Source organism: Pleurodeles waltl, chromosome 8, assembly GCF_031143425.1.
Source record: "Pleurodeles waltl isolate 20211129_DDA chromosome 8, aPleWal1.hap1.20221129, whole genome shotgun sequence".
NCBI classification, from domain to species: Eukaryota; Metazoa; Chordata; class Amphibia; order Caudata; family Salamandridae; genus Pleurodeles; species Pleurodeles waltl.
This window is the reverse complement of record NC_090447.1, coordinates 1,384,803,861-1,384,826,559: the sequence shown is the minus strand read 5'-3', so window position 1 is coordinate 1,384,826,559 and position 22,699 is coordinate 1,384,803,861. Positions and strand designations below refer to the sequence as shown.

At 46.2% G+C, this 22,699-nt stretch overlaps 1 protein-coding gene across 3 annotated transcripts in view; it reads right to left on the bottom strand.

Moving 5' to 3' along the window:
• CWC15 (CWC15 spliceosome associated protein homolog) overlaps positions 1-22,699 on the bottom strand; it is a 163,598-nt gene that overhangs the window by 122,692 nt on the left and 18,207 nt on the right. Inside the window, exons 2-3 of one of the 3 annotated variants that reach the window (XM_069202413.1) lie at positions 15,508-15,553; positions 12,502-12,637 (exon numbers count right to left, since the gene is read on the bottom strand). In XM_069202413.1, the coding sequence (XP_069058514.1) occupies positions 12,502-12,632 (131 nt within the window). In that variant the 5' untranslated portion in view covers positions 12,633-12,637; positions 15,508-15,553. The remainder of the gene's footprint in view (positions 1-12,501; positions 12,638-15,507; positions 15,554-22,699) is intronic. The other 2 variants (XM_069202414.1, XM_069202412.1) reach the window with 2 other exon arrangements.

Here is a 22,699-nt window from a genome sequence, read left to right as displayed (position 1 = left end):
CCCCTTCTCTCCATTGAAGCCTGTGTGTTTTGGGCACCTCTTTGACCTCTGCACCTGACCGGCCCTGAGCTGCTGGTGTGGTAACTTTGGGGTTGCTCTGAACCCCCAACGGTGGGCTACCTTGGACCAAAAACTGAAACCTGTAAGTGACCTACTTACCTGTGAAACCTAACAATACTTTACCTCCCCCAGGAACTGTGAAAATTGCACTAAGTGTCCACTTTTAAAACAGCCTATTGTGTTTTATGTAAAAAGTATACCTGCTAATGTAATGATTCAAAGTTCCTAATGTACTTACCTGCAATACCTTTCAAATGAGATATTACATGTAGAATTTGAACCTGTGGTTCTTAAAATAAACTAAGAAAAGATATTTTTCTATAACAAAACCTATTGGCCTGGATTTGTCTCCGAGTGTGTGTTCCTCATTTATTGCCTGTGTGTATGTACAACAAATGCTTAACACTACTCCTTGGATAAGCCTACTGCTCGACCACACTACCACAAAATAGAGCATTAGTATTATCTCTTTTTGCCACTATCTTACCTCTAAGGGGAACCCTTGGACTCTGTGCATACTATTCCTTACTTTGAAATAGTGTAGGAAGTTGGCTCTGTATGCACTATTTCAAAAGTGGACACAGTGCAAAAATCAACATTTCCTGGGGGAGGTAAGTACAAGTTAGTTTGGCAGGTAAGTAAAGCACTTACAAGTTCAGTCTCCAGGGCATAGGCAGCCCACCGTTGGGGGTTCAAGGCAACCCCAAACACCCAGCACCAGCAACACAGGACTGGTCAGGTGTAGAGGTCAAAGTAGGGCCCAAATAACATAGGCGCCTATGAAGACTAGGGGTGCCCCGGTTCCAGTCCGGGGTTTTTTATTTTTTTTTTTTAGAGCACTGGGGGGAGGAGGAGGGTCACAAACAGGTACACAAAATACACCCCCAGGGGCACAGGGGCAGCTGGGTGCAGTGTGCAAAGTAGGTGTTGGGTTGTGCGTTGAAAGCAATGGAAGGACCCGGGGGCCACTCTGGCGATGCAGGCAGGGCACAGGGGGACTTCTCGGGCCAGCCACCGACTGGGCAACGAGGAGGGCTGCCTGCTGGTCACTTCTGCACCGGCAGTTGGTTCCTCTCAGGCCTGGGGGCTGCGGGTGCTGTGCTTCTTCCAGGCATCAGGTTCTTTGTTACCAAGTAGTCGCGGTCAGGGGGAGCCTCTAGATTCTCTCAGAAGGCGGCACCGTGGGGATGCAGGGAGGTCATCTCAGGGTGTCCACGTCGTGGGAGTCGCCTGGGGGTCCTCACTGAAGTGTTGGTTTCTCTGGACACGAGCCAGGGACGTTGGGTGCAGAGTGTTGGGGACTCACGCTACTGAAGTGAGGCTGCAGTCCCTTTAAAGATGGTTTCTTCTTTGTAGATTAGACGAGCCGCTGTCCACAGGAGTTTCTTGGTCCTTTGGATTGCAGGGCAGTCCTCTGAGTCAGCAGAGGTCGCTGATCCCGCTGGATGCGTCGCTGTTGCCGGTTCTTGGAGTCTGGAGACAGGCCAGTAGAGCTGGGGCCAAGCCAGGTGTTGTCTCCATCGTCTCTGGGAGGTTTTCAGGTCAGCAGTCCTTCTTGTTCAGTTCATCAGGAAATCTGTTTTCCTGGGTTCAGGGTTGCCCCTAAATACTCAATTTACAGGTGTGTTAGGACTGGAGGGCAGTAGCCAATGGCTACTGTCCCTGAGGGTGGCTACACCCTCCTTGTGCCTCCTCCCTTTGGGGAGGGGGACACATTCCTAATCCTATTGGGGAAAATCCTCCAAAGCAAGATGGAGGATTTACTAAGGCAGGGGTCACCTCAGCTCAGGACACCTTAGGTGTTACAGTTCCTGCAAGGGGAGGTGTGAAGCACCTCCACCCAGTACAGGCTTTGTTCCTGGTCACAGAATGCACAGTTACTCACCCCATGTGGCCAGAAACCCGCCTGGATGTGGCAAGCTGGCAGAAACTGGGCAGTCTAGCACTAGTAGTTGGGCTGGTATGCAGGGTGCATTTCTAAGATGCCCTCTGTGTGCATTTCTCAATAAATCCCACACTGGCATCAGTGTGGATTTATTGTGCTGATAAGTTTGATACCAAACTTCCCAGTATTCAGTGTAACTGTGGAGTTCGTGTTTGACTAACCCCCAGACCGTATACTCTTTATGGCTACCCTGCACTTACAATGTCTAAGAATTGGCTTAGACACTGTAGGGGCATAGTGCTCATGCAGCTATGCCCTCACCTGTGGTTTAGTGCACCCTGCCTTAGGGCTGTAAGGCCTGCTAGAGGGGTGACTTACCTATGCCACAGGCAGTGGGTTGTAGGCATGGCACCCTGAGGGAAGTGCTACGCCGACTTAGTATTTGTCTCCCCACCAGCACACACAAGCTGTGAGGCAGTGTGCATGTGTCGAGTGAGGGGTCCCCAGGGTGGCATAATACATGCTGCAGCCCTTAGAGACCTTCCCTGGCCACAGGGCCCTCGGTACCAGTGGTACCATTTATAAGGGACTTATCTGTGTGCCAGGGCTGTGCCAACTGTGGAGACAAAGGTACAGTTTTAGGGAAAGACACTGGTGCTGGAGCCTGGTTAGCAGGGTCCCAGCACACTTTTAATCATAACTAGCATCAACAAAAGGCAAAAAGTTAGGGGGTAACCATGCCAACAGTGGCATTTTCCTACAACCTCAACCAACCATGTCTCCTAATTGCGACGTTAGTGTTTATTCCCTAGCTGCCGTATCAGCTGGGTCTAGTGCTAACCGGATCGGATTATTAGCAATGGCTTGTCCCTCTTCCACTACCTGTTGTGCTCTTTTCTGATGTTCCTTTGGGAGGTATGGCAGGAACTCCTGCATCTCGTCCCAATGTGTCCTGTCATACCTGGCTAAAAGAGCTTGGGAGTTAGCAATTCGCCACTGATTTGCAGCCCAAGTTGCTACTCTTTTGCCTGCTGCATCGAATTTGCGGCTTTCTTTGTCAGGGGGTGGGGGGCATCTGCTGTGGGCTGGCTATTTGCCCATTTTCTGGCTGCACTGACTACGATGGAATCTGGCGATAACTGCTGTGAAATAAAAACTGGATCAGTTGGTGCCGCTTTATATTTTTTTAATCTATTCTAGGTATTAATACCCTGGCCTTACCTGGTTCTTTGAAAATGTCATCGGCATGTTTTAGCATACCTGGTAACATTGGCAAACATTGATATTGTTTGTGAGTTGAGGAAAGAGTGTTAAATAGAAAATCCTCTTCTATTGGCTCAGGGTGCAACTGTGCACTGTGATAGGCGGCCAGCATCCAAACTTTCTTGGAATGCTACTTTCCTCTTTGTAATTGGAGGAGGAGAGGCAATAATCTTCCCCAGTCTCTTTCTGGATTTGAATCCTCCTTTGTTTTTGGTCCATGACCTCAATAATGGATCTAATGTCTGTTTGATCTCCCTTCTGTTCTGAAGATGAAATCTGTTTTCTGTCTCCTAATGAATGCTCCGAAAGCTTGGTGGCAGCATGCTTCATACGGGCCGACAAAGTGGTCTGATCGGTAGAGGAAAGCGTTTTCGGCTCTGAAGATGGGCTTCGATGTTTTGCCTCCAAAGAGAAGCGTGGATATTTCGGCTTCGATGTGGTATGAAGCCGACTCGGTTCTGAAGTGGAAGCCTCCATCTTCCGACTCAACGCCGAAACAGGCTTGACAGTCTGTTCGTGGGAGTGAGTCTTGGACTTTTTCGGTGCCGAACCAGAGGGTCGGTCGACGATTTGTTGTTTTCGGGTCAAACCATGGCCAGCAAGCAGTGGTAGACTCCAGGCCTTCTGTGATATCTTGGTTTGTTTTTGTTGGTAAGGGTCTGGTGTACTCACGTACTGTGCAGCAGGGAGTACCTGGCTGTCATCTGAATCTCGGTCGGAGTCAGAGTCTCGAAAGGAGACTGCAGTCTGTGCCTGTTTGTCATCAAAGATGTCGGGCATTTGTTTGGTGAACTTAGATGCCATCTCCAACCGCCATGCTCTTCGATCTCGTAAGGTCTTCTTCGATCGGAAGGACCAACACACCTCGCAGGTCTCTACTTTGTGGTTTGGAGAAAGGCAGAGGTTGCACACAAATGCTGGTCAGTGTAGGGGAACTTGGCGTGGCACAGAGGACAGAATCGAAATGGAGTCCGATCCATGAGCCTATGACGCAGTAGGCCCAAAAAGGCCAGAGAATGGTGCCCGAAAGGGCGTTTAATCAGATTGAGTGTAGTCCGAAACGCCATTGAAAACGATACCGACGTTAGGGAAAAGGAAAGAGAAGTACAGATAGTACTGAACCGAAAGTACCGGAGCGAGAGGGGACACGCCCGAACCAGACGGCGGAAAGAAAACAATCTAACAAAGGAGTCGATGCCCATGCATCACTGAGAGGAGGAGTCACTCAATCTTGTGACTCGAAAAAAGCTTCTAAGAAAAACAACTTGTAACACTCCAAGCCCAACACTAGATGGCGATATATGCACAGCATGTGTATCTACAGCCACACATGCCATCAAACACACATATATATATATATATATATATATATATATATATATATACACACATATACACACACACACACACAAAAATGTGCACAATTCTCATTCTAAATACACACAATGGGACGGCGAGAGCATCAACAGTGAACTGACTACCTGGGACTGGAAATAAGAAAATTCTAATGAGCAGATTTGCTCTCTTTTTTTGAGCTGGCTTCAACCTTGCAGGACTCTCTTCCTGAAGTCATTCGAAATATTTTTCCATTTAGGATTAAACACACTTTCCTGACCAATCACTAACTTTCCTCGTTTCACTTTCACTTAAATGGAGTTGGAATACTGGATTGTAAAGGAGAAGGTGTTCCTCCTCCAAGTTTATTATAAAACGGTCGCCAACATCTTTGTTTCGAGTTGGGCAGTGCTTTGCATAAAAATAAAATTAACTATGTAATGAGCTTTTCAGTTGTAATTTATTGCTCTTTATACTCTAGCAGCATCCTACCAGTGCAAATGCTCCTCTGCTTACCCCATAAACAGGAAGGCAAGCTTCAAAGGGTGCTATGTTGGGGTGCGTGGCCTGATGGCGCAACAGGGCTGTCGCAGCTTAGCTCAGCTCCCGCCGCCCGCACCTAGTCCGTCCCAATCTAACCAGGAAATCGCCTTTTGACTGTGCGCTGTCTCCTCCCCAACACACAACCCGACCTGCCATTGGAGTCTGCTTCTTCCGAGGCAAAGACCGCGCTGCCAAAAATCAAGACAAGCGCCGGGGGTCTTGCGGCCAGAGAGAAGTTGCAGAGGCCGTGTCAGAGACTTCAGTTGCCCTAGGGAACGGAGGGGCTCCCTGACGGACCGTGCAGGTGTTGGTCGCCCACCTCCTTGAACTGCAGTGGAGGTTGGGGGGAGGCTGTTGGGCTGGCCACGTGGCACATAGGAGGAATCAGCACAGCGAGTGGCGGCAGGTGAGCGTGTGCAGTGTTCTCAGAAGCCTGTTCGGGCCACAGCAGTTACAGTGCTTAGGGGGCTCCAGATTACCATGGAGAGGACTCGGAGGTAATCCCCAACCCCCAACTCTGGGTAATTAGTGCTGGGCTGCAGGCAAGGCCGGGGACCCTGACAGGCCTTAATAGCAGAATAAATGGATGTGTTGGCCTCCTTTTACATGCTGCAGTGCCCTCTGATGTCCAATGAAGGCCTCCAATCACTGGACTCTAACCTGGGGCCTGTTGCCGTTGTTGGGGCCGGTGCGCTTGCTCGCTGACCTGTGCCTGCTCAGCAGGCCAGAGACACAGATACTCGCTGCACCCTACAGATATTGGACGACTGTGGAGGTGGCCCTGAGAACCTTTACTGCCTGGACTTGGGGGCAGTTGCACACACAGCAGAGGTGTAGTGGAGTGTGTTTGAGACACCCTGCCCCATTGCAACCTTGGCTCTGCTCCCTGGATTAGAAGCACTGCTGCCACTGGCCTTTTGACCGGCTGGTGTGGGCATTTCTCTTACGGAGAACCTGAGCTGCTTGAGAGCATCCGCTCTTCCCTGCGGTTGCCCTGGCCCAGGTGTAGACCTGCGCAATATGGTCGGAGATGAGCTTCCACTGCCCTTGGGATAGAGTAGAATTGACAGATTCACCAAGCCAGTGACTGGGGCGGAGGCCTCATTTTCATCCGAGGGGGCCCCAGAGGAGGCCCTTCGTCCACTGATGACTCACTGATCCTGCAGCCCATGAGGAGGGGCACTCTAGGATAAACAATATCCACATTGTGGGAGTCCCAGAAGAAGAGGAGTGCACCAATGCGACTGCCTTAGTTGCCTCCTGGCTTCAGACCTGGGTGCCCCCAGATGCTATCACCTCATGCTTCATTGTAGAAAGGGTCCACAGGTTGTTGTCTGCAGGCCCCTGCCAGGGACCCCACTGAGGCACATCATCGCGTGCCTTCCGAACTATGCTGACTGCAATGCCATTCTGCGTGTGGCTCGTTCCCAAGATGCCATACTCTGCCTAGGTGATGATTTTCCCCAACTAGACTCTCTGAGCCCAACAGCAACGCCACTCCATTCAAGGGGCAAAACAGAAACTCAGTGCCATGGATATACAATACATGCTGCTCTTCCCAGCACGTCTCAAATTGAACTCTGGTGGAGAGTTGCTATTTTTCTACACACCTGAGGAGGCATGAGAGTGGGTGGAGGAGAGGCCTTGTCTGGAGTGGAGCAAGAAAAAGTCGGGAGCATCGGCCACACTGGACTCGGCCACTCACAGAGAGAGCAGGCTGCGGTCTTGTTATCAGTGGCTACTTCCAACTGTGATTTTCATTGAGGTGGGGTGGTGGGCGCCTTGCCTCCAAGGATTGGGGATGGAGGAGGTGTATTGGGGGGGAGGGGCGTAGCCCTGACTCTAAGCAGGACCTCCTTCCTCCCTGGTCCCAGAATCAGACTTGAGAGAGCTTGATCCGACACCCCTGCCGGGTACCGAACACACCAGAAACTGCCTCCACTGGGATTGCTGAATAATGCATCTGGTATTGCCAATGATGGTGGTGCGTGGATACAATGACTGCGCCTTGGAGGAAAGACAGATTTACCTTCCGGGTTATGAGCATACCCTGAGATCCATTTGCCTGGTTCATTTACTGTATGTACAACACTGCTTATGGTGTTTCCTGTTGCACTAATGCTTGTGGGCTTACGGGGCCTAGGGTCTGCTCTCTACTCACGTCCCGTTGTTCCTGTTCATAGATGCGGAAGGGAGGGGGTGCTGGTTCAGTTTAGTGCAGCAGTAGGAGAGGGACTTGCTCTCCGATGCGCATGGTTGGTGACTCCCAGACGCTAGTGCCTCGACAGATACTTCTAGGTTTCGAAGTATAGGGCAGGGGGTTCTAGTTTTGGCTATATGATTGTTAGTCTGTTAGCGGATAGGGCTGCAGATAGGTACACAGATGTCTAGGTCAGGTCCTTGCCCCCCGCATAATACCTCTTCATAGATTCTCACAGCGACTGACCTACAGGACGGTGGGGGCCTAGTTCCCTGCGCTTGCTTATGTGGAAGGTTAATGGGCTCCTGGATAAAATCAAGCGGGGGCACTTTTGCAAGCAGCCAAGAGGGCTGGCCTTGATTTGCTTGTTCCTACAGGAGACCTAACCCCTAGGAAACAAATGTCCGTTTCTGGCACGCTTGGGCCTCGCTGGAATGTTCCACTCAGGATTTCATTGCAGTTCTGGGGCAGTAGCTATTCTGGTTAGAAATTATGTCCCGTATCATCATTTACGGACCTGACAGATGCCCAGGGGCATTATGTAACTATCTCAGGACTCCTTGATGGCCGACCCTTTTCCCTCATGAACATATATGCACAACCCCCTCTCACCGACGCACTCCTGCAAATCTTTCAGGACTCTGGATTCTGGGAGGTGACCTGAATTGCATTGTGTTGCCCCAGTTGGACAGGGAGTCTGGAGGGGCATTGGCCGCTGATTTGGTGAATACCTTGGCCCGTTTCGTAACCAACATAGGGCTCCTCGATGTCTGGTGTTTCTGCCACCCTATCAAGCGAGAATACATGTTCGACTCCAAGGTACATAGGATTTTCTACCATCTGGATTACTTGCTTCTTCACAAGGCCCTGGGCTCCAGGGTGCAGGAGGTGCATATCAGTCCCGGGGGGCTGTCGGATAACTCCCCAGTGGAGCTGAGACTGGCCAGGGATGAGGGAGGTGCCCCCATCCCCGCTAGAAATTGAGTCTTTCGACCATATGGGACGTCCAACTTAGAGCAGACCTTCACAAGGCCACCCGGGATTACCTTCTTTGCAACGTGGCTTCTGTTACATCCCTATTGGGGGAGGGGGGGCAGGGAAGAGGCCAGGCAGGCTACCACGTGCAGCTTATCAACATCTATATGACTGCCCAACACAGACACGTACAGCTGCTGCCCTGGGGAACTTGGAAGTGCAACTCGCTGAGTTGGAGGCCCAGTACCTGACATCCTTGGATGTAGCAACCCTACGAAACTCTTTTCACGCTAGAACTGTCTTACCTCAAAAGCAAATGGAGGAAACCTGAGCAATGTGGATGGCAACCCAGAGCCGTATTACCGGCGAGGGCTGGATTGCCAAAACTTTTGCAAAGTATTATAGAGAGCTATACTCCTGCCGGGATGACGAACGGGCCATGGAAATAGAATTGTTTCTCCGTGACTTCCTGACTAAGGCTCTTTCCATACAGGGTAGGAAAGCCTTGGATGGTGACATCATGGCGAAGGAGCTGGAAGTGGCATTGATGCAGCTCCGGCAGAGAAGGACTCCGGTGCGGATAGCCTACCGGCAGAATTTTATAACACCACATGGGCACTAATGAGCAACCACCTCCCACCAGCCTTTCAGGAGACCCATGGAGGGCAAAGTACCCCCCCACCTCTTAGAACAGCAGACATCATTGTAATACTCAAGCCCTGGCAGCAGGCAAATAATTGCAGGTCATATCATCTGATTTTGCTTCTGAACATAGAGGTCAAGGCCTGGGCCAAGGTCATGGCCAATCACTTGCTCAAGGTCATTTCCACCCTGCTACACCCCGACCACACTGGCTTTATGCCACAAGGCATAATATACATCGGGTGTGGAATGCTATTGCTCTCTCCCAGAGGCACCATCCAGAAGGTGCACTATTACAGGTGGACTTTTGCAAAGCCTTTAATTTTGTGACCTGGTCCTTACTCTTTCCCCTACTGCACAAACTGAACGTTAGCCTTTGTTTTATACGCTATGTGCACCTTCTCTACTCAGAGCTGTTCACGCAGGTAAGAGTGGGGGGAGCCACTTCTGCGTTTTCCCCAGTGGAGCACTGTACGTGGCAGGGCTGCCCATTTTCACCACTTTTGTTTGCTCTGTCGATTGAACCTTTAGCGAGCTGCGTCCGCTTATATGCACAATTTTGTGGATTCGGATGGGCCCCTGGCTTGGAGGAGCGGATAGCGTTATACGCCAATGGTATGCTTATCTTCTTAACCAACCCACGGACCTCAGGACGGCGAGCTCTCCACATCCTGGACATATATGGGGACTCTTGGGCCTCAGAGTCCATCCTGGCAAATCCTCAGTTTATCCAATTTGTGGGCCAGGAGGCGTTTGGCCTTGGGCATTGGGATTTTGCATCCTCTCCCAGGGGTTTTGATATTTGGGTGTTTTTAATCACCTTCCACGATGGCAGTGCTTGGACATCCAACTTACAGCCACAGCTGGATTGTTTACTGAGTGATCTGAAGCATTGGGGATCGTTGCCCCTCTCCCTTGTAGTCAGATCAGCCATTATATAAGATAGTGACCCTCTCACGACTCCTCTACCAACTTCAAAATTATCCACCCTCGGTCCTGCGTTCCTTTTTTCGCTAGGTGGAATCCCTCTTACAGAGCTTTCTGTGCATGTTGGGACCACCATGTATTACCCATTCCACGTGTCACAAAAATCTTTCGAAGGGAACATCGCTGCCACGGATGCACAATCCAATTACATGGCGGCGCAACTCATTATCCTCAACGAATGGTGGTTCAGGTGCTTTTCAGACCCCCACTTACTCAGCCGAGGATTGGGCGGTCGGCCCCTGTGCTCTGCTGGGCCTGCGGTGCAGAGGCCTAAATCCCAAAGACCTCCCTCCAGCAACTTGTGTGGTGTTAGAGACTTGGGTGACATCACGGAGGGGGCCTAGGATGGGGCGGGCACCTCACGGAGAAGACTCCATTGTCGGAGGGTGCCACCCTTGGCCAAGTGGCAAATCTACAGGATTTCCACCACTGGGACCCGATTGGTATCTCTAGATTGGGAGACGTTCTGGATGGCGACACAATGAAGTATTTTACTGCCCTCCAGGATGAGTTCCAACTTCACAAGTCCCAGTTCTTTAAATATGTACAGATCTGCCACACACTTACCCTGTACGTGCATCAGGCAGCAGAAATCCAAGCATACAGCCTTTTGGAGGCCAAAATCGTATTAACAAACATCAAAGAACACAAAATATCAGTGATCGATCACTCATTGTTAACTAACACGAAGGACACCTTTCCAGCCCATAAAGAGGCTTGGGAATGCGAACGTGGTCCATTGGAGGATGATGACTGGATGGAAGTGTTGGTGTCCCTGCTAGAGGCAGCAATAGCTTCTCAGTTCCGCCTCATTCAACTAAAATACTTGCACAGAGTGTATTACACTACAGACCAGCTATGGAGGTGGGGGACTAATCGCCTCAGCAGACTGTTTGCTATGTCTAAAGGCCACAGGAAACTTTTTGCACACTGTATGGGGCTGTCCCATCCCGATTCCCTCTTGGTGTGGAGTTTTCAAGTACCTGGATTGTGTGATGGGTGTGGCTCTGCCCAGATCCCCTCGATGTGCACTACTTCACCTATCCGATGACATCAATAGTAATCGCTGCCACCGAGCTCTGATGATGGGTACTTACGGTGCTGAAGCATGACATTGAGGTATGGAGGGAGCAGTCTGCCCCCTCGCTTGAGAACTGCGGCTTGACCAGTGCTTGGGCGTGGAGCGCCTAATATAGCTTGCCAGATGGGGCCCAAAGAAATACCACAATATCTGGGAATGCTGAGCCACATAAAGAGGCAAACAGCTGGAGCCATGTCCACAACTCCAGGACAGTTTGACAGCCAGGGGAGACAGAGTTCCATCACAGGGATGACTAGAGGGTTGGTCAGATGGGCCTCAGGGAGGGGACATATCTTCTGCACCTTCCTTTCTTTCCTTGATACCATCGTTACATTTTTCTTCCTAAGTTCTCTGTGGGTGGGCTCAGGGTGGTGGGAAGGGCAGTGGTTGTTTGGGTTTTTCTCTTTTCAAGGATTGTGATGGTGTTTTATGTTCCTTTTCTGTTTCTGCAACATGGTCATCTTTACATATGTTTGATTGTATATCTCAAGCACAAGGCTGCCATATAAACCATGTTGTGGACTAATATGCATAAGATCTGTTTTTTGTTTTATATACTTTACTTTCTATCTTGTGATGGCAATTCCCATGAAAAACAATAAAAAACAGTTGGGAAAAAGAGTGGCATGTTAATTTTGCTTTAATTGCCTAGGAATTAAAATATCTCGGGGTTACGATATAAAAATAGCAAAAATATCAGAAATAAAGGGACTAAGTAAAATGAGATAGCGGAAACCCTAAATAATAAATAGGAATGATATTATGGGGCAAACAAAGTAGGAACTAGTTATAAGGGGAAGGGAGTTCCCAACAAATATAAAAAATTGAAACATACTGGGAAAGCTACAAAGAAAGTACAACAAAAGAAGGGAAAGAAAAGCTTGTATGTGGCTCAACACTTATTTACAAGCTACAACAAAAATAAACATCGCATGAGACCGATTATATCAAGCTGATGTTTAGGCAAAAACAGAATTAAATACAAGGACCCGTAAAATTAGGCTCATGAGATTAATCCCAAAGTAATAATAGGCGCTGGGATTACCCCCTGGAACCGTACAGATGACTGGGGGTAAGCAAATACCAATAATAAGACTAACAGTCCTTTGAAGCCTGCTCTCGTACTGCACAGGAACAATATAGTGTCCTCGTCCATGACAGTAGCTTGCTTGAAAGCATGGAAAACGTATTTTAGCTTATAGAACTCCCCTCTGATCTATTCTATAAGGAGTGAAGCTTTTCCACATTGAAGCTGTATCGGTATCAGTGCTTCCAGTATCCTTCTCCACATCTGGGCGGACGTGATTAACCTCAAGCACCTAAAGGTTGTCCTTAAACAAGCTAAGATAGAATGTAATTTTGAGTCCTGTGCTAGAAAGATAACATGAAATTTGGATAGGTTTCAAGAGTCACATTTGTGTAAAAGTTTGCCCACCTTTTTGTGAAATTTAAATAGCTACATAAAGTAAGCAATCAATCACATGTGTGTCTTGATCAGGCAGGTAATTTAGGAATGACTAAACTTCATACCTGTATTTGATTTTAGTATGAGATGGGAGATCTCTGCTGGAATACTGTTTTGAGAGCTGACTGAGGTCTCCTTCTCCTTTCCCCCGTCCTCCACGTGCTGGTTCAAACGTAGGTCTGGCAGCAGTCGTCATATTTACTAGATTACAAAACAAAAAAACACAACTGCATAAATATGCATGTTCCTGTTCCACTCTTTTCATGACTTAATATTATGACTTTATATGGTGAGCCATTGGCTGACATCTGCAAAACGTCAGCAACGTAAATGACAAGGCTGTGCATCACACAGTTAGCAGCTCAAGAAAATAAGCCAAAAGGTACATTTTACAAAATTATTTCTCCTCATTACCAGCGGAAAACAACAACAAAAAGTTTGTCCGAATGCATTGGCCAATGAGGCATTCCTAGTCCTAACTCTGCTACTGGTCAGGATGGCCAGGACAGAGCTAATAACAATCCCATCATTAGAAATTACATATTACGAGGGCCACTGGAATTATACAGCGGGAGACGGCCAAATTATGCTGCAGGGCTGACTAAATTATGCAGCAAGAAGAGGCAAATTATGCAGCACAATTTGAGTGCAGATGCCCGTTTCCAGGACTGAGGTCACTGCAGCTTCTTGAATTCCCCAAAAGAACACTGGGACAGATGTAAAAAGCATTTTAAACAGTCGCAAACACTCCAATTTTTCATCTCGGACAGTTAAAATGCTTGATCTTATGTAGTAGTTCGATTTTAGGAATCGGAAATGTTTTTCAAACTCCTAAAATAGGATCCTGATTTGCTACTAATTCGTAATCTATAAGGCGTGTGTTGGATGTGTCCCTTCCAAAAACTGAATCTGTATCTCCGTTTTACCACTGAAATCCAGTCGATTTTTAAAAAAAAATTTTTAACCAATAGTTGAAAAGGAGGAAGGGGGGAATGCATTCATAAGGGGTCGTCTTTTGTTCAAGAGTAGGCAGTGGTCCAGGAGTCCGTTGCCACCTCTTAAATGGACACATAGTTGCCTTCTGACCCCAGCAGGCCACCATCCCTATGATTTCCTCCATACGTAATGAGTAGCAATTTCCAAAATACCTCATTAATTTTCTTGAAATTGCTATGATTCAGATTTGAAGAAAAAGAAAAAAAAAAAACTATTCGTACACAGGTCGGTTTTTTAAAAAAGTTCTATAGTGGTCGCAAAAATACTGGCCCCTGTCTGCGTAGTATTTAGCGGCCAGATATTCGTATCCATTGTTACTTATCAACTGTAAGAGAGCTGGGGTAGACAAACATTTTACCACCACAGCATCTGTGTGGAGATTAGGGAGGCAGCCCTTATTAACACTTATCAACGGCTGCCGAACTAGTCAGCCGGAGAGAGGGGCACTCATGAAGTCCAACAATACATGTTGGATTCCTGCCGGTGGCCACACTGCAATGTTTGGAACATCATCCAAAAAAAGTAGGACAGATTTATTACTCATTTCAAGGAAATGTAGGTGCCTACAGCTTTGCCGATCAAATGCTCTAAAATTGATTTTGGAGTTTGTTCTTGAGCTCCTTGTCCCCAATATGTCTCACTCTCCCAGGGTACAAAATGCAAAGTCACTAACTGCCCCTGGGGCACTGTGAGGAGTGTTCCGCAGAGCAGGCTGGAACAAAGTATTAGCGCACATATGCAGTATTTGTCGGCCCTGTGGCTATCTTGTGTTCTTTGCAGGCCTACTGTGAGGCCCACAGTGAATGTGGAGATATCAGGACACAAATGGTGGCAACCATATCCCCACCCTCCACTGACACCCCCTCGCAGAGTAAGCCCTAGAGTGCCAGGGGGCATCAATTTCTTCTTTCTTGGTTGCAGAGCACTAACCTACATTCAGTAAACCACAGTGACCTTATGAAGTTAGCTGTCCATATTGTAGAGAAGACACTGGACAGAATCACAGGATGAGTTTGAGGACAGTAGCTAAAATTAGAGGTAACAGAGAAGAGTGTAAACCTTGGAGGGATTAAAAGAAGAGGACAAATCCAGTCAGAAGGAAGCATCCACCTTCAAACAGTGTACTGAAACCGATGGAAAGACTGGTGAATTTAGACAACCCCCACAAGGGTAAAAACTCAGTGTACTAGGAGTCCCTAGATAAAATACCACCAGATGCCCTGGTGGATAAATGGTTTTTGGAGTAGAGGGAATTACCGGAGGAGAGGTGACTGTATGCTTATGCTTCAAGGGAGCTCATCAAGTTGAATTCAGATTTCCATCATAAAATCAGAAGGCAGACACTGGCCTCAGTGGGACAGTTATGGTAACCGTCAAAACTGGCCAAAATAGAGACCAGCTCTAAAATGACTTACAAACCAAGTAACACTGAGAGACTGCCACTTGATGTTTCAGGACATGACTCCATGGTACATGAGACTAACTTCTCCCAGATTTCGCGATTTTGAAATAAAAACGGGGGACGGCTGACCGTTATTAGAAATGAGATTTTGACACACCAAACAACATCTTCAATAGCTTCCACTGTGATACTCTGGGGATCCTGTGTGGCTTTAAACAGGGGTAATCAGCTAGAGCTTTTTAGGAGGGTTTACATGCAGACTCACGCTACAGTTGGCAATTTCAAAATTATGTGATGTTTTGGCCCATATAATAGCAGTGTGGCCCAGAAGCAATCTTGTGAATGACGCATACAGCGAAACCCACTCTATTGAGGAGGTAAAAGGGATTATATGGTATCTTGACAAACTCAAACTAACATATCACCCCCTCTTTACTTTCTCCTACAGGAGAACAGCGATTCTAATTGTGGCCTAACATCTGAGAAACGTTTAATCGTAAAATATTCCTAGTATATAATTCTGCAATTATGTTTCGACAGTCTAATTTGTGGAGTTTTTTTTTTGTTTTTTTTCAAATGTGTGGATGTGGCCCATAATACTGCAATTGGGTGGGTCATTAAAAAGATGTAAGGTCACCTTAATAAAATACTGTGTAAATCAGTAGTTCCTAACCTGCGGTCCAGGGGTCCTCCAAGCCTCTTCAAGGGATCCGTGACTTCTTAGAAAATTAAATAATATTGATAGATTAATAAAGAGTATATAAATGAAGTGGCTAAATGTAAAATTGAACATTTAAATCATACAGTAAATGTCGATTACATTTGAAATTGGAGGCGTAAAATTAAATCAGTATCCTCAGATTGATTTGTGGGAGCAGTGCAGATGCAACAAACAGAATAAAGTATGGACGATGTGTGGCTCCAATTGAACTTAGAAAAGCTCTAACATTCCTATTAAAATTAAAAAAATATATATTTATATTTATTTGCAAATTAACATTTGTGTATGTGTTTGATGAACGCTCGTTTCTGTATATGTTGTATATTGTTTTTCATTTCAAATCATCAACAATGTTTAGGCTGGGGTCCTTGGCTTATACTAATGACTCTGTGGGGGGGTCCCCTGGATTCCAATAATGATTGGGGGGGGGGGGGAGGGTCCACAGAAGTCAAAAGGTTGATAACCACTGCTGTAAGTCATTAAACAAGACATGCAAGTATATGATACACTGCCACTCACAATATATATACATTATTAACTAGAAAACAAAATATACGTTGCCAGTTAATAAGGTGTAGCAGTTATCCTCAGTGGGCCTTCAAATGTTATTTACTTTTATATTTACTTAAGTATCTCTGTGTCCTTTATGATGTACTAGGTCTACTATGGTAATTGTCATTCCTGTACATCTTCCAATTTATCATAATCTTCCATCAACATTATTTGATAACCTTTATCTGCTTAGTTTTCTTCTTTCTGAATTAGCTTGGTGATGAAAGCTTAAAGCATGAAAACTAAATAGAAACTACTGCCTAGTAAAAACTAAGCATCTGAGTATTAGTTTGCATACAGTGGTGTGTAGTGTGTGAGAATAGGTCCATGTGGATCTGTTACAAACTGTACGTAGGCAGTATTAGCATAGCCTAAACCTAGCCAATATGCAGTGCAGTGCTGTACATGCTCAAATACAAAGCCGAGAGATAGGCGAGGTGGCTGGTTTGTGTACTGATAATGCATTGTGATGTAGTGCACTTAAAAGAGGCGCATCTTCAGCTCTTTACTAAACTGGAACAGTCCTGATGTATATGAGGATGTTGTTTCTGATCCTGGATACATAAAGAAGGGCAGATGTATTTTCTCTTTTTTAACACTTCTTGGGTAAAGGAAGTGGGATGGTATAATGCAATACCATGATACTGCATGATGTCGCGGTCAGACGGTATCATGTCTACAAGTGTGCAGAGAATCGCCAGGGATGGTGAGCTAGTATACAAGATAAGAGGGGAGCTGGTCATGATGGTTTAATAAATGATGCAGCTGGTTTTGAAGATGGTGCAGGTGAGGAAGGGGAATTAATGGCATTCCATCAGAATGTGGGTGATGTGATCATATTTCTACAGGCCCTTGATAAGACAGGCATTTTACAAACCAGAGAATAAAGGATGCCGCGGTGGAGCCTGGGAAGCCATGTAGTCGGGCTTTAGTACCCAAATCCTAGAATACAAGGGCTTGAACAGCAGTTGTGAGGATGTTTACAAAAAGAAATAGATTCACTTTCTGGAAAACAGAAAGTTTGTACCACTGCTTCTTTATTTCTTTTTTTTGGGGGGTGGAGCGGGGTGGAGATAATGTTTCACGTAAGGGTGATGTTGGTGTCCAGGGCGAAGCCAAGTAACTTGGCATTCAGTGAATGTCCAGGTCATCAAGCCAGATTTGTATTGTTTTTAGGTAGAGCGTGCAATATCTCTATGGGGTTTTAACCACTCCCACCACACGCCCATCACTATCATTCGTTCATAGGCTTGCCTTTCAAATATTCTTTATCATTGGTAAATGCTTTACGTTTGTCCCTCCTTGGGGCAGTTTTGTTACTGCCTTGGCCATCGACCCGGTTACATGAATAATTGCACGTTTGCTGATATGTTTGACTGTGAGCAAACTTTTTTCCTTTTGTGTCTCTCCTTTGCGCTCATGCTCATGGCGGCCAGGAAGCTTCGAATCGGCTTGCTTATGTCAACTGTTTTACTTTTCATTTTCAATTTATGTGGCAAGAAAAGCCCAGTTAGGAATTTACAACGCTAATAGCTCTAACTCCAGCAAACACAAGACCCATTGTATTGCAAATGCGCATTTGTTTGTTGTTCTTGGCAGGAATTCTGCCTTAGCAGAACTGAACTTCAAGTAGGTGCTGGGCATGATGTTAAAGGAGTGTCTGAGGCGCTGAATGTCCGAAGCCGAGAATACTTTACAGCAGAGTTGTGCATCATAAGCAAATTGATGCTGTAATCTGCCAATACAGCACCGTGTTGCTCCATGTAGAGGACAACGGGGGACAGAATGGAACCATGGGAGACTCCGCTGGTGATAGCCATCTCTTAGCACTCAGAGATGTCCTTGTGAACAAATTGGTGTCAGTTAGAAACGTAAAACGAGAACTAGTGGAGAACACTGTGGGTAAATCGCAGTTTCCAAGGTATGAATGAGGATGGGATTGCCAAAAGAGCAACATTTTGGGGAACATTTGGAAGCAAGCTTTTCTTTTGGTGGCTGAAACGAAGGGTAAAAGGAGGAAGAAAAAAAAAAAAAAAAAAAAAAAAAAAAGAGGAGTGGCTTCTGATGCGGCTTGATTACATGAGTCTTCATAACAGCTAGGTATAGGCCAGATTTAAGGGGGTGGTCACTAAAGGTTGAAAGGATCCAGGGCGCAAATCTTTGATTTAGTGTGAGAAAGAAAGTTTACAACTATGAGTACCAGGTATATCTAGTGGGCTTTTTGCCTCCCCAGGAGGCAGATTACGGGCAAAGAAAGACTATTGTCCCTTCAGGGATGGGGGTATGGCCAAACACCATCCCCGCCCCAAGGGGGCAAAACAGTCTTTCTGTAGCCCATGAGGCAGATAGTGGGGTCCACTAGAGACCAAGTATTTTACACTGCAACCCCCCCAATCGTTTGGCATTAGACTGTAATGCGCACAACAACCCCTTAAGGAGAACATTTGTAAGAAACATATAGTAAGCCGCCTAGAGGGTATAACCACATGAAAAGAAAATGACAAAGTATTGCAGTGTAAGCATATATTTAGCCCCTAGAGGGCACAGTGCATTACACATTTTCAGGGCTAGCAGGCCTACTGTAATAATATTACAAACAAGACCCTTAAAACACAAACTACGCTCAACTGTAAAACAAAAGTCCCAGCCATAAGAGAGATTAAAAAGACACTGAATGGAAAGATGAGTTATTATTTTGGCGTCCCCACTGACTTAGTGTGGGGACCCAGAAATTATCTAGACAGAAAGCACAGGTTGTGGTGAACGTTGTCCCATTGTCCTAGGGCCACCACAGGCTGAGTTATGAGCAAAAATGTTCTGTAAAAGAATGCCTTGCAAAGCATTATGGGATGACTGAGTGCAGCAAATAAAGTAGAATGTAATGCTCAGAACAACTTTTTGAGGGCACCACAATAAAAGTCTCATTTGTAAGAAACATAGTCATGTAACCATATAATTAGCCGCTAGAGGGCATAACCACATGAAAATAGAATGGCACAAAGCAATGTAGTGCAACCATGTATTTAGCCCCTAAAGGGCATAGAGCCTTACATTATTTTCAGGACTAACAAGCCTACTGTAATACTAAAGCCCTTAAAACACAATCTACTACAAGCTGTAAAACAAAAGTTTCAGCAATAAGAGAGCTTAAAAAGGGAGTGAATGGTGGAAGGGATTATTATTCTGAGGTCCCCAATAACCTAGCGTGAGGACCCATGACCTACACCGAAAGAGTGTGTCATGCTGAACGTTTTGGTGGTGGCCCAATTGTCCTAGGACCACCACAGGCTGAGTTATAGGCAAAAATGTTTTGAAACCGAATGCTTGCAAAGCGTTATGGGGCGACTTTTCCCGAGTGCAGTGAATATTGTAGTATTGGCTGTCCTGCTGTGCCGGGACAGCCGCATTGGGGATTTCTTGTTTTTTTGTAAAGCATTTCTCAATTATAAGTCTTTTTGGGAAAGCTTTGGAGCGTTAAGGGAATAGCCAAAAGAAATGACTCTGATTAGGTAACAGTGTGAACGATGTGACCAGTGCTCCAGTACCGCCAACGGAGTTTGCGCTGTTGGCCCTGTGAGGGCCATGGATGCCCTGGACCACACAAAGGGGGAAGAGACAAAAGAAAACAAGCATTTGCAATGCAACGGGTCTCGCGTTTGCTCATGTTAGAGCTGATAGCGTTGTAAACTCCTAACCCGACTTTTCACCTATTGGCAAAAGTGTATTTATGTACGTAACCGAAAAAGTGCAATTAACTGTGTAAAGCGCTCGACTTCTGCCAAGCGAAATCTCGCTAGTAAAATAGATAAAAAGTAGTCCATGAGCTGGACAGAAAACAGCGAGCCTCGCATGTTTTCTGTACTTGGTCGATGAGCTCGAGGAGGGCTAGCCACCGGAAAAGGCATGACGTGTGCATGCCTTCGACTAATGAAAACAAGCGGATTTTAATAGGCAAGCCCACGAACCAATAAAAAACACTGACGTGATGTCGACAGGGCTCCGAGCCCTTTTCTAATAACTAAAGCGTCTCGCTGCGATACGCATGCGCGAGTGCATGCAACGCAGACTCGACCCTAAAAATAGTTAACCCACACTGAAGTATGTAGGCAATTGTGGAATTATCCATGTAACAGGGTCAGTCTGCAAGGTGGCAACAAAACAACCCAAAGACGGGAGAAATGTAAAGCAATTACCAATTAAATCAAAAGATTTTTGAAAGGCAAGCCCACGAACGAATGAAAGTGATGGGCGTGAGGTGAGTGTGGTTAAAAGCCCACAATACTTACAACAGGTCAAAGCGCTTGCATGCTCGACCTAAAAAGGGATGGGTCAACCCACACTGACATAGATCCATGCCCCCACCACAAGGGGCAGATGGGTTTGCCCAGAATGGGAGTTTGGCTCCCAAAAAGAGGGGAGAGGCAGAAATCCCACTACACGCAAAGGTTTTCAAAATGGCCCCAAAACAAACACAAGGATGGGATGGCCCACTATGGCATCAGCCCAGCAGGGGCTATGGAGTCTTTCTGAATTTGTCTGCCCCCATGGGGAGATGAGAGGTTTGAACCGATAGAGGTCTGTGCCTCTAATTTGTCCCTGGGGGTAGAAAGCACACTAGAAACCTAGGATTTTACTCATGGGCAATCACGTGTTTATGAGCAACTAGATACCACTGAAAAAATGTGCCCAATTAGGCCTCCATCCTAGAACAGGCGCATCAGTCGTTCTGTCCCCTACCAACCCCCCAAACCACCAAATCATATTTATAAGACCAAGCAAAGCCACTTTGCATGGCTTTGAACAGTCTCATACATATGGAAAAAGCCTCCCAGGATATTTTTGGAATGGAAGGTATCCCTTCCTGCACAAAAACAATCCTGCACGCAAAGCAGGCATCCTTGAACCATGGTGTAAGGGTCCCTGCATTGACATGAGGCTGCCAAAATGGCACCTGAACAGAGGGAAAGGACAGGAATGCACTGTATGCCATAGATGTGGGGCATGCTTGCCCTTTGATGCAAGGCAGCACAGCAAGGTTACCTGCTGTTCTACCCTGAGCCAAAAACTCATAAATTTGGGGCAAATGTCTCTACGTCTAAAAATATACTGTGTCGTGGCAGCTAGGCAGGCCATATGAGAGGTGTGAACACAGAATAGCAGATTATTTGCTATTACCAAGTAGATTTCTTTTGCATTTTTGTCTTCCAAATAATGTAAGCTAGAGTGCAAAATGCCATAAGCATCACATTATGGTACAGGATATTCCAAATTTAGTGGTTTAAAAATAATCACTGTTCCTAAAGACGGTATCTTGTGCACCCTTCAGAAATATATGGGTTTCTTTTATGCCCATTTTTACTCATTATAGTTTACCATATGGATTGCGGTATGGGCAATATACAATGAAAAATCATAAGTAGTGAAAATGGAATTATGCAGCAATGTTAACAAGTATGTAGCAAGAAAAGGCAAATTGTGCGGCATAATGAGGCACATGTGATAACTTGATTCTTTTATCATTGATATACACGTTAGCTCTAAACAAATGGTTCACTTCATTAGTACCAGTCAAACACTCAAAAACCGTGATTAGCAACTGGAAGGTGGCCAGTCAAGCTCTGTGAAGGGCCTTTCACTGTGCAGCAAGACATGTCAATGCGTTTTTAGTGACTTTTGATCTGTTTGAGCTAAAAACAATTTTTTGTTGGAGTTTGGAAATGATGCAGACATGATGGATTAGGAGGCAAATGCAATAAATCCAGGATTATGCAGAAAATGTCATGCTGTAGAATCATATAACCTACAACCCTATATATCCCAGCAGCCAGAACAGTCTATCTGACATAATAGTATATTGCTTCTGTAAACTGGCCAACATTACAAAAAAATGGAGATGACAACGTTGTCACCAATAGCTATTTTTCCCCCACTTATTTTCATTATTTTGTTTTTAATTTCAACTATTAGTTTCCTTGGGAAAACCTTAAGGCAGTGGTTCCCAACCTGTGGTTCGGGGACCCCTGGGGGTCGCGGAGCCTCCTCAGGGGGTCCACAACTGCTTATAAAATAAAAGAATGTTATTATATATATATATATATAAACACAACCTTATTTTTTAATAAGGCAACCGGCACTCCGTGAATGTGCAGATCTAAGGTTTAATTCACGGAGTGCCGGTTGCCTTATTAAAAAATAAGGTTGTGTTTGTATGTCAGACATGGTGGCGCGCGTCTTATCCAGGCACCATTGGCGATTAGGAGCGGCAAGGGAATTGCCGAAGTTAAGTGTTTATATATATATATATATATATATATATATATATATATATATATATATATATATATAAACGTGATTGCTGCTGCCTGAGAGGGGGGGGAGGAGCCCCACCCTCTATCGAGCGCTAGAAAGCGCAGACCTGTTCTCCCGCGACGCGATTGCTGCTGCCTGAGAGAGAGAGGGGGGGGGGGGGGGGGGGAGGAGCCCCACCCTCTATCGAGTGCTAGAAAGCGCGGACCTGTTCTCCCGCGACCCGGGAGGCACGCGGGCCACGCCGGGGCCAAGGGCAGGCCCGTCCTTCACCCGTCCACGACCA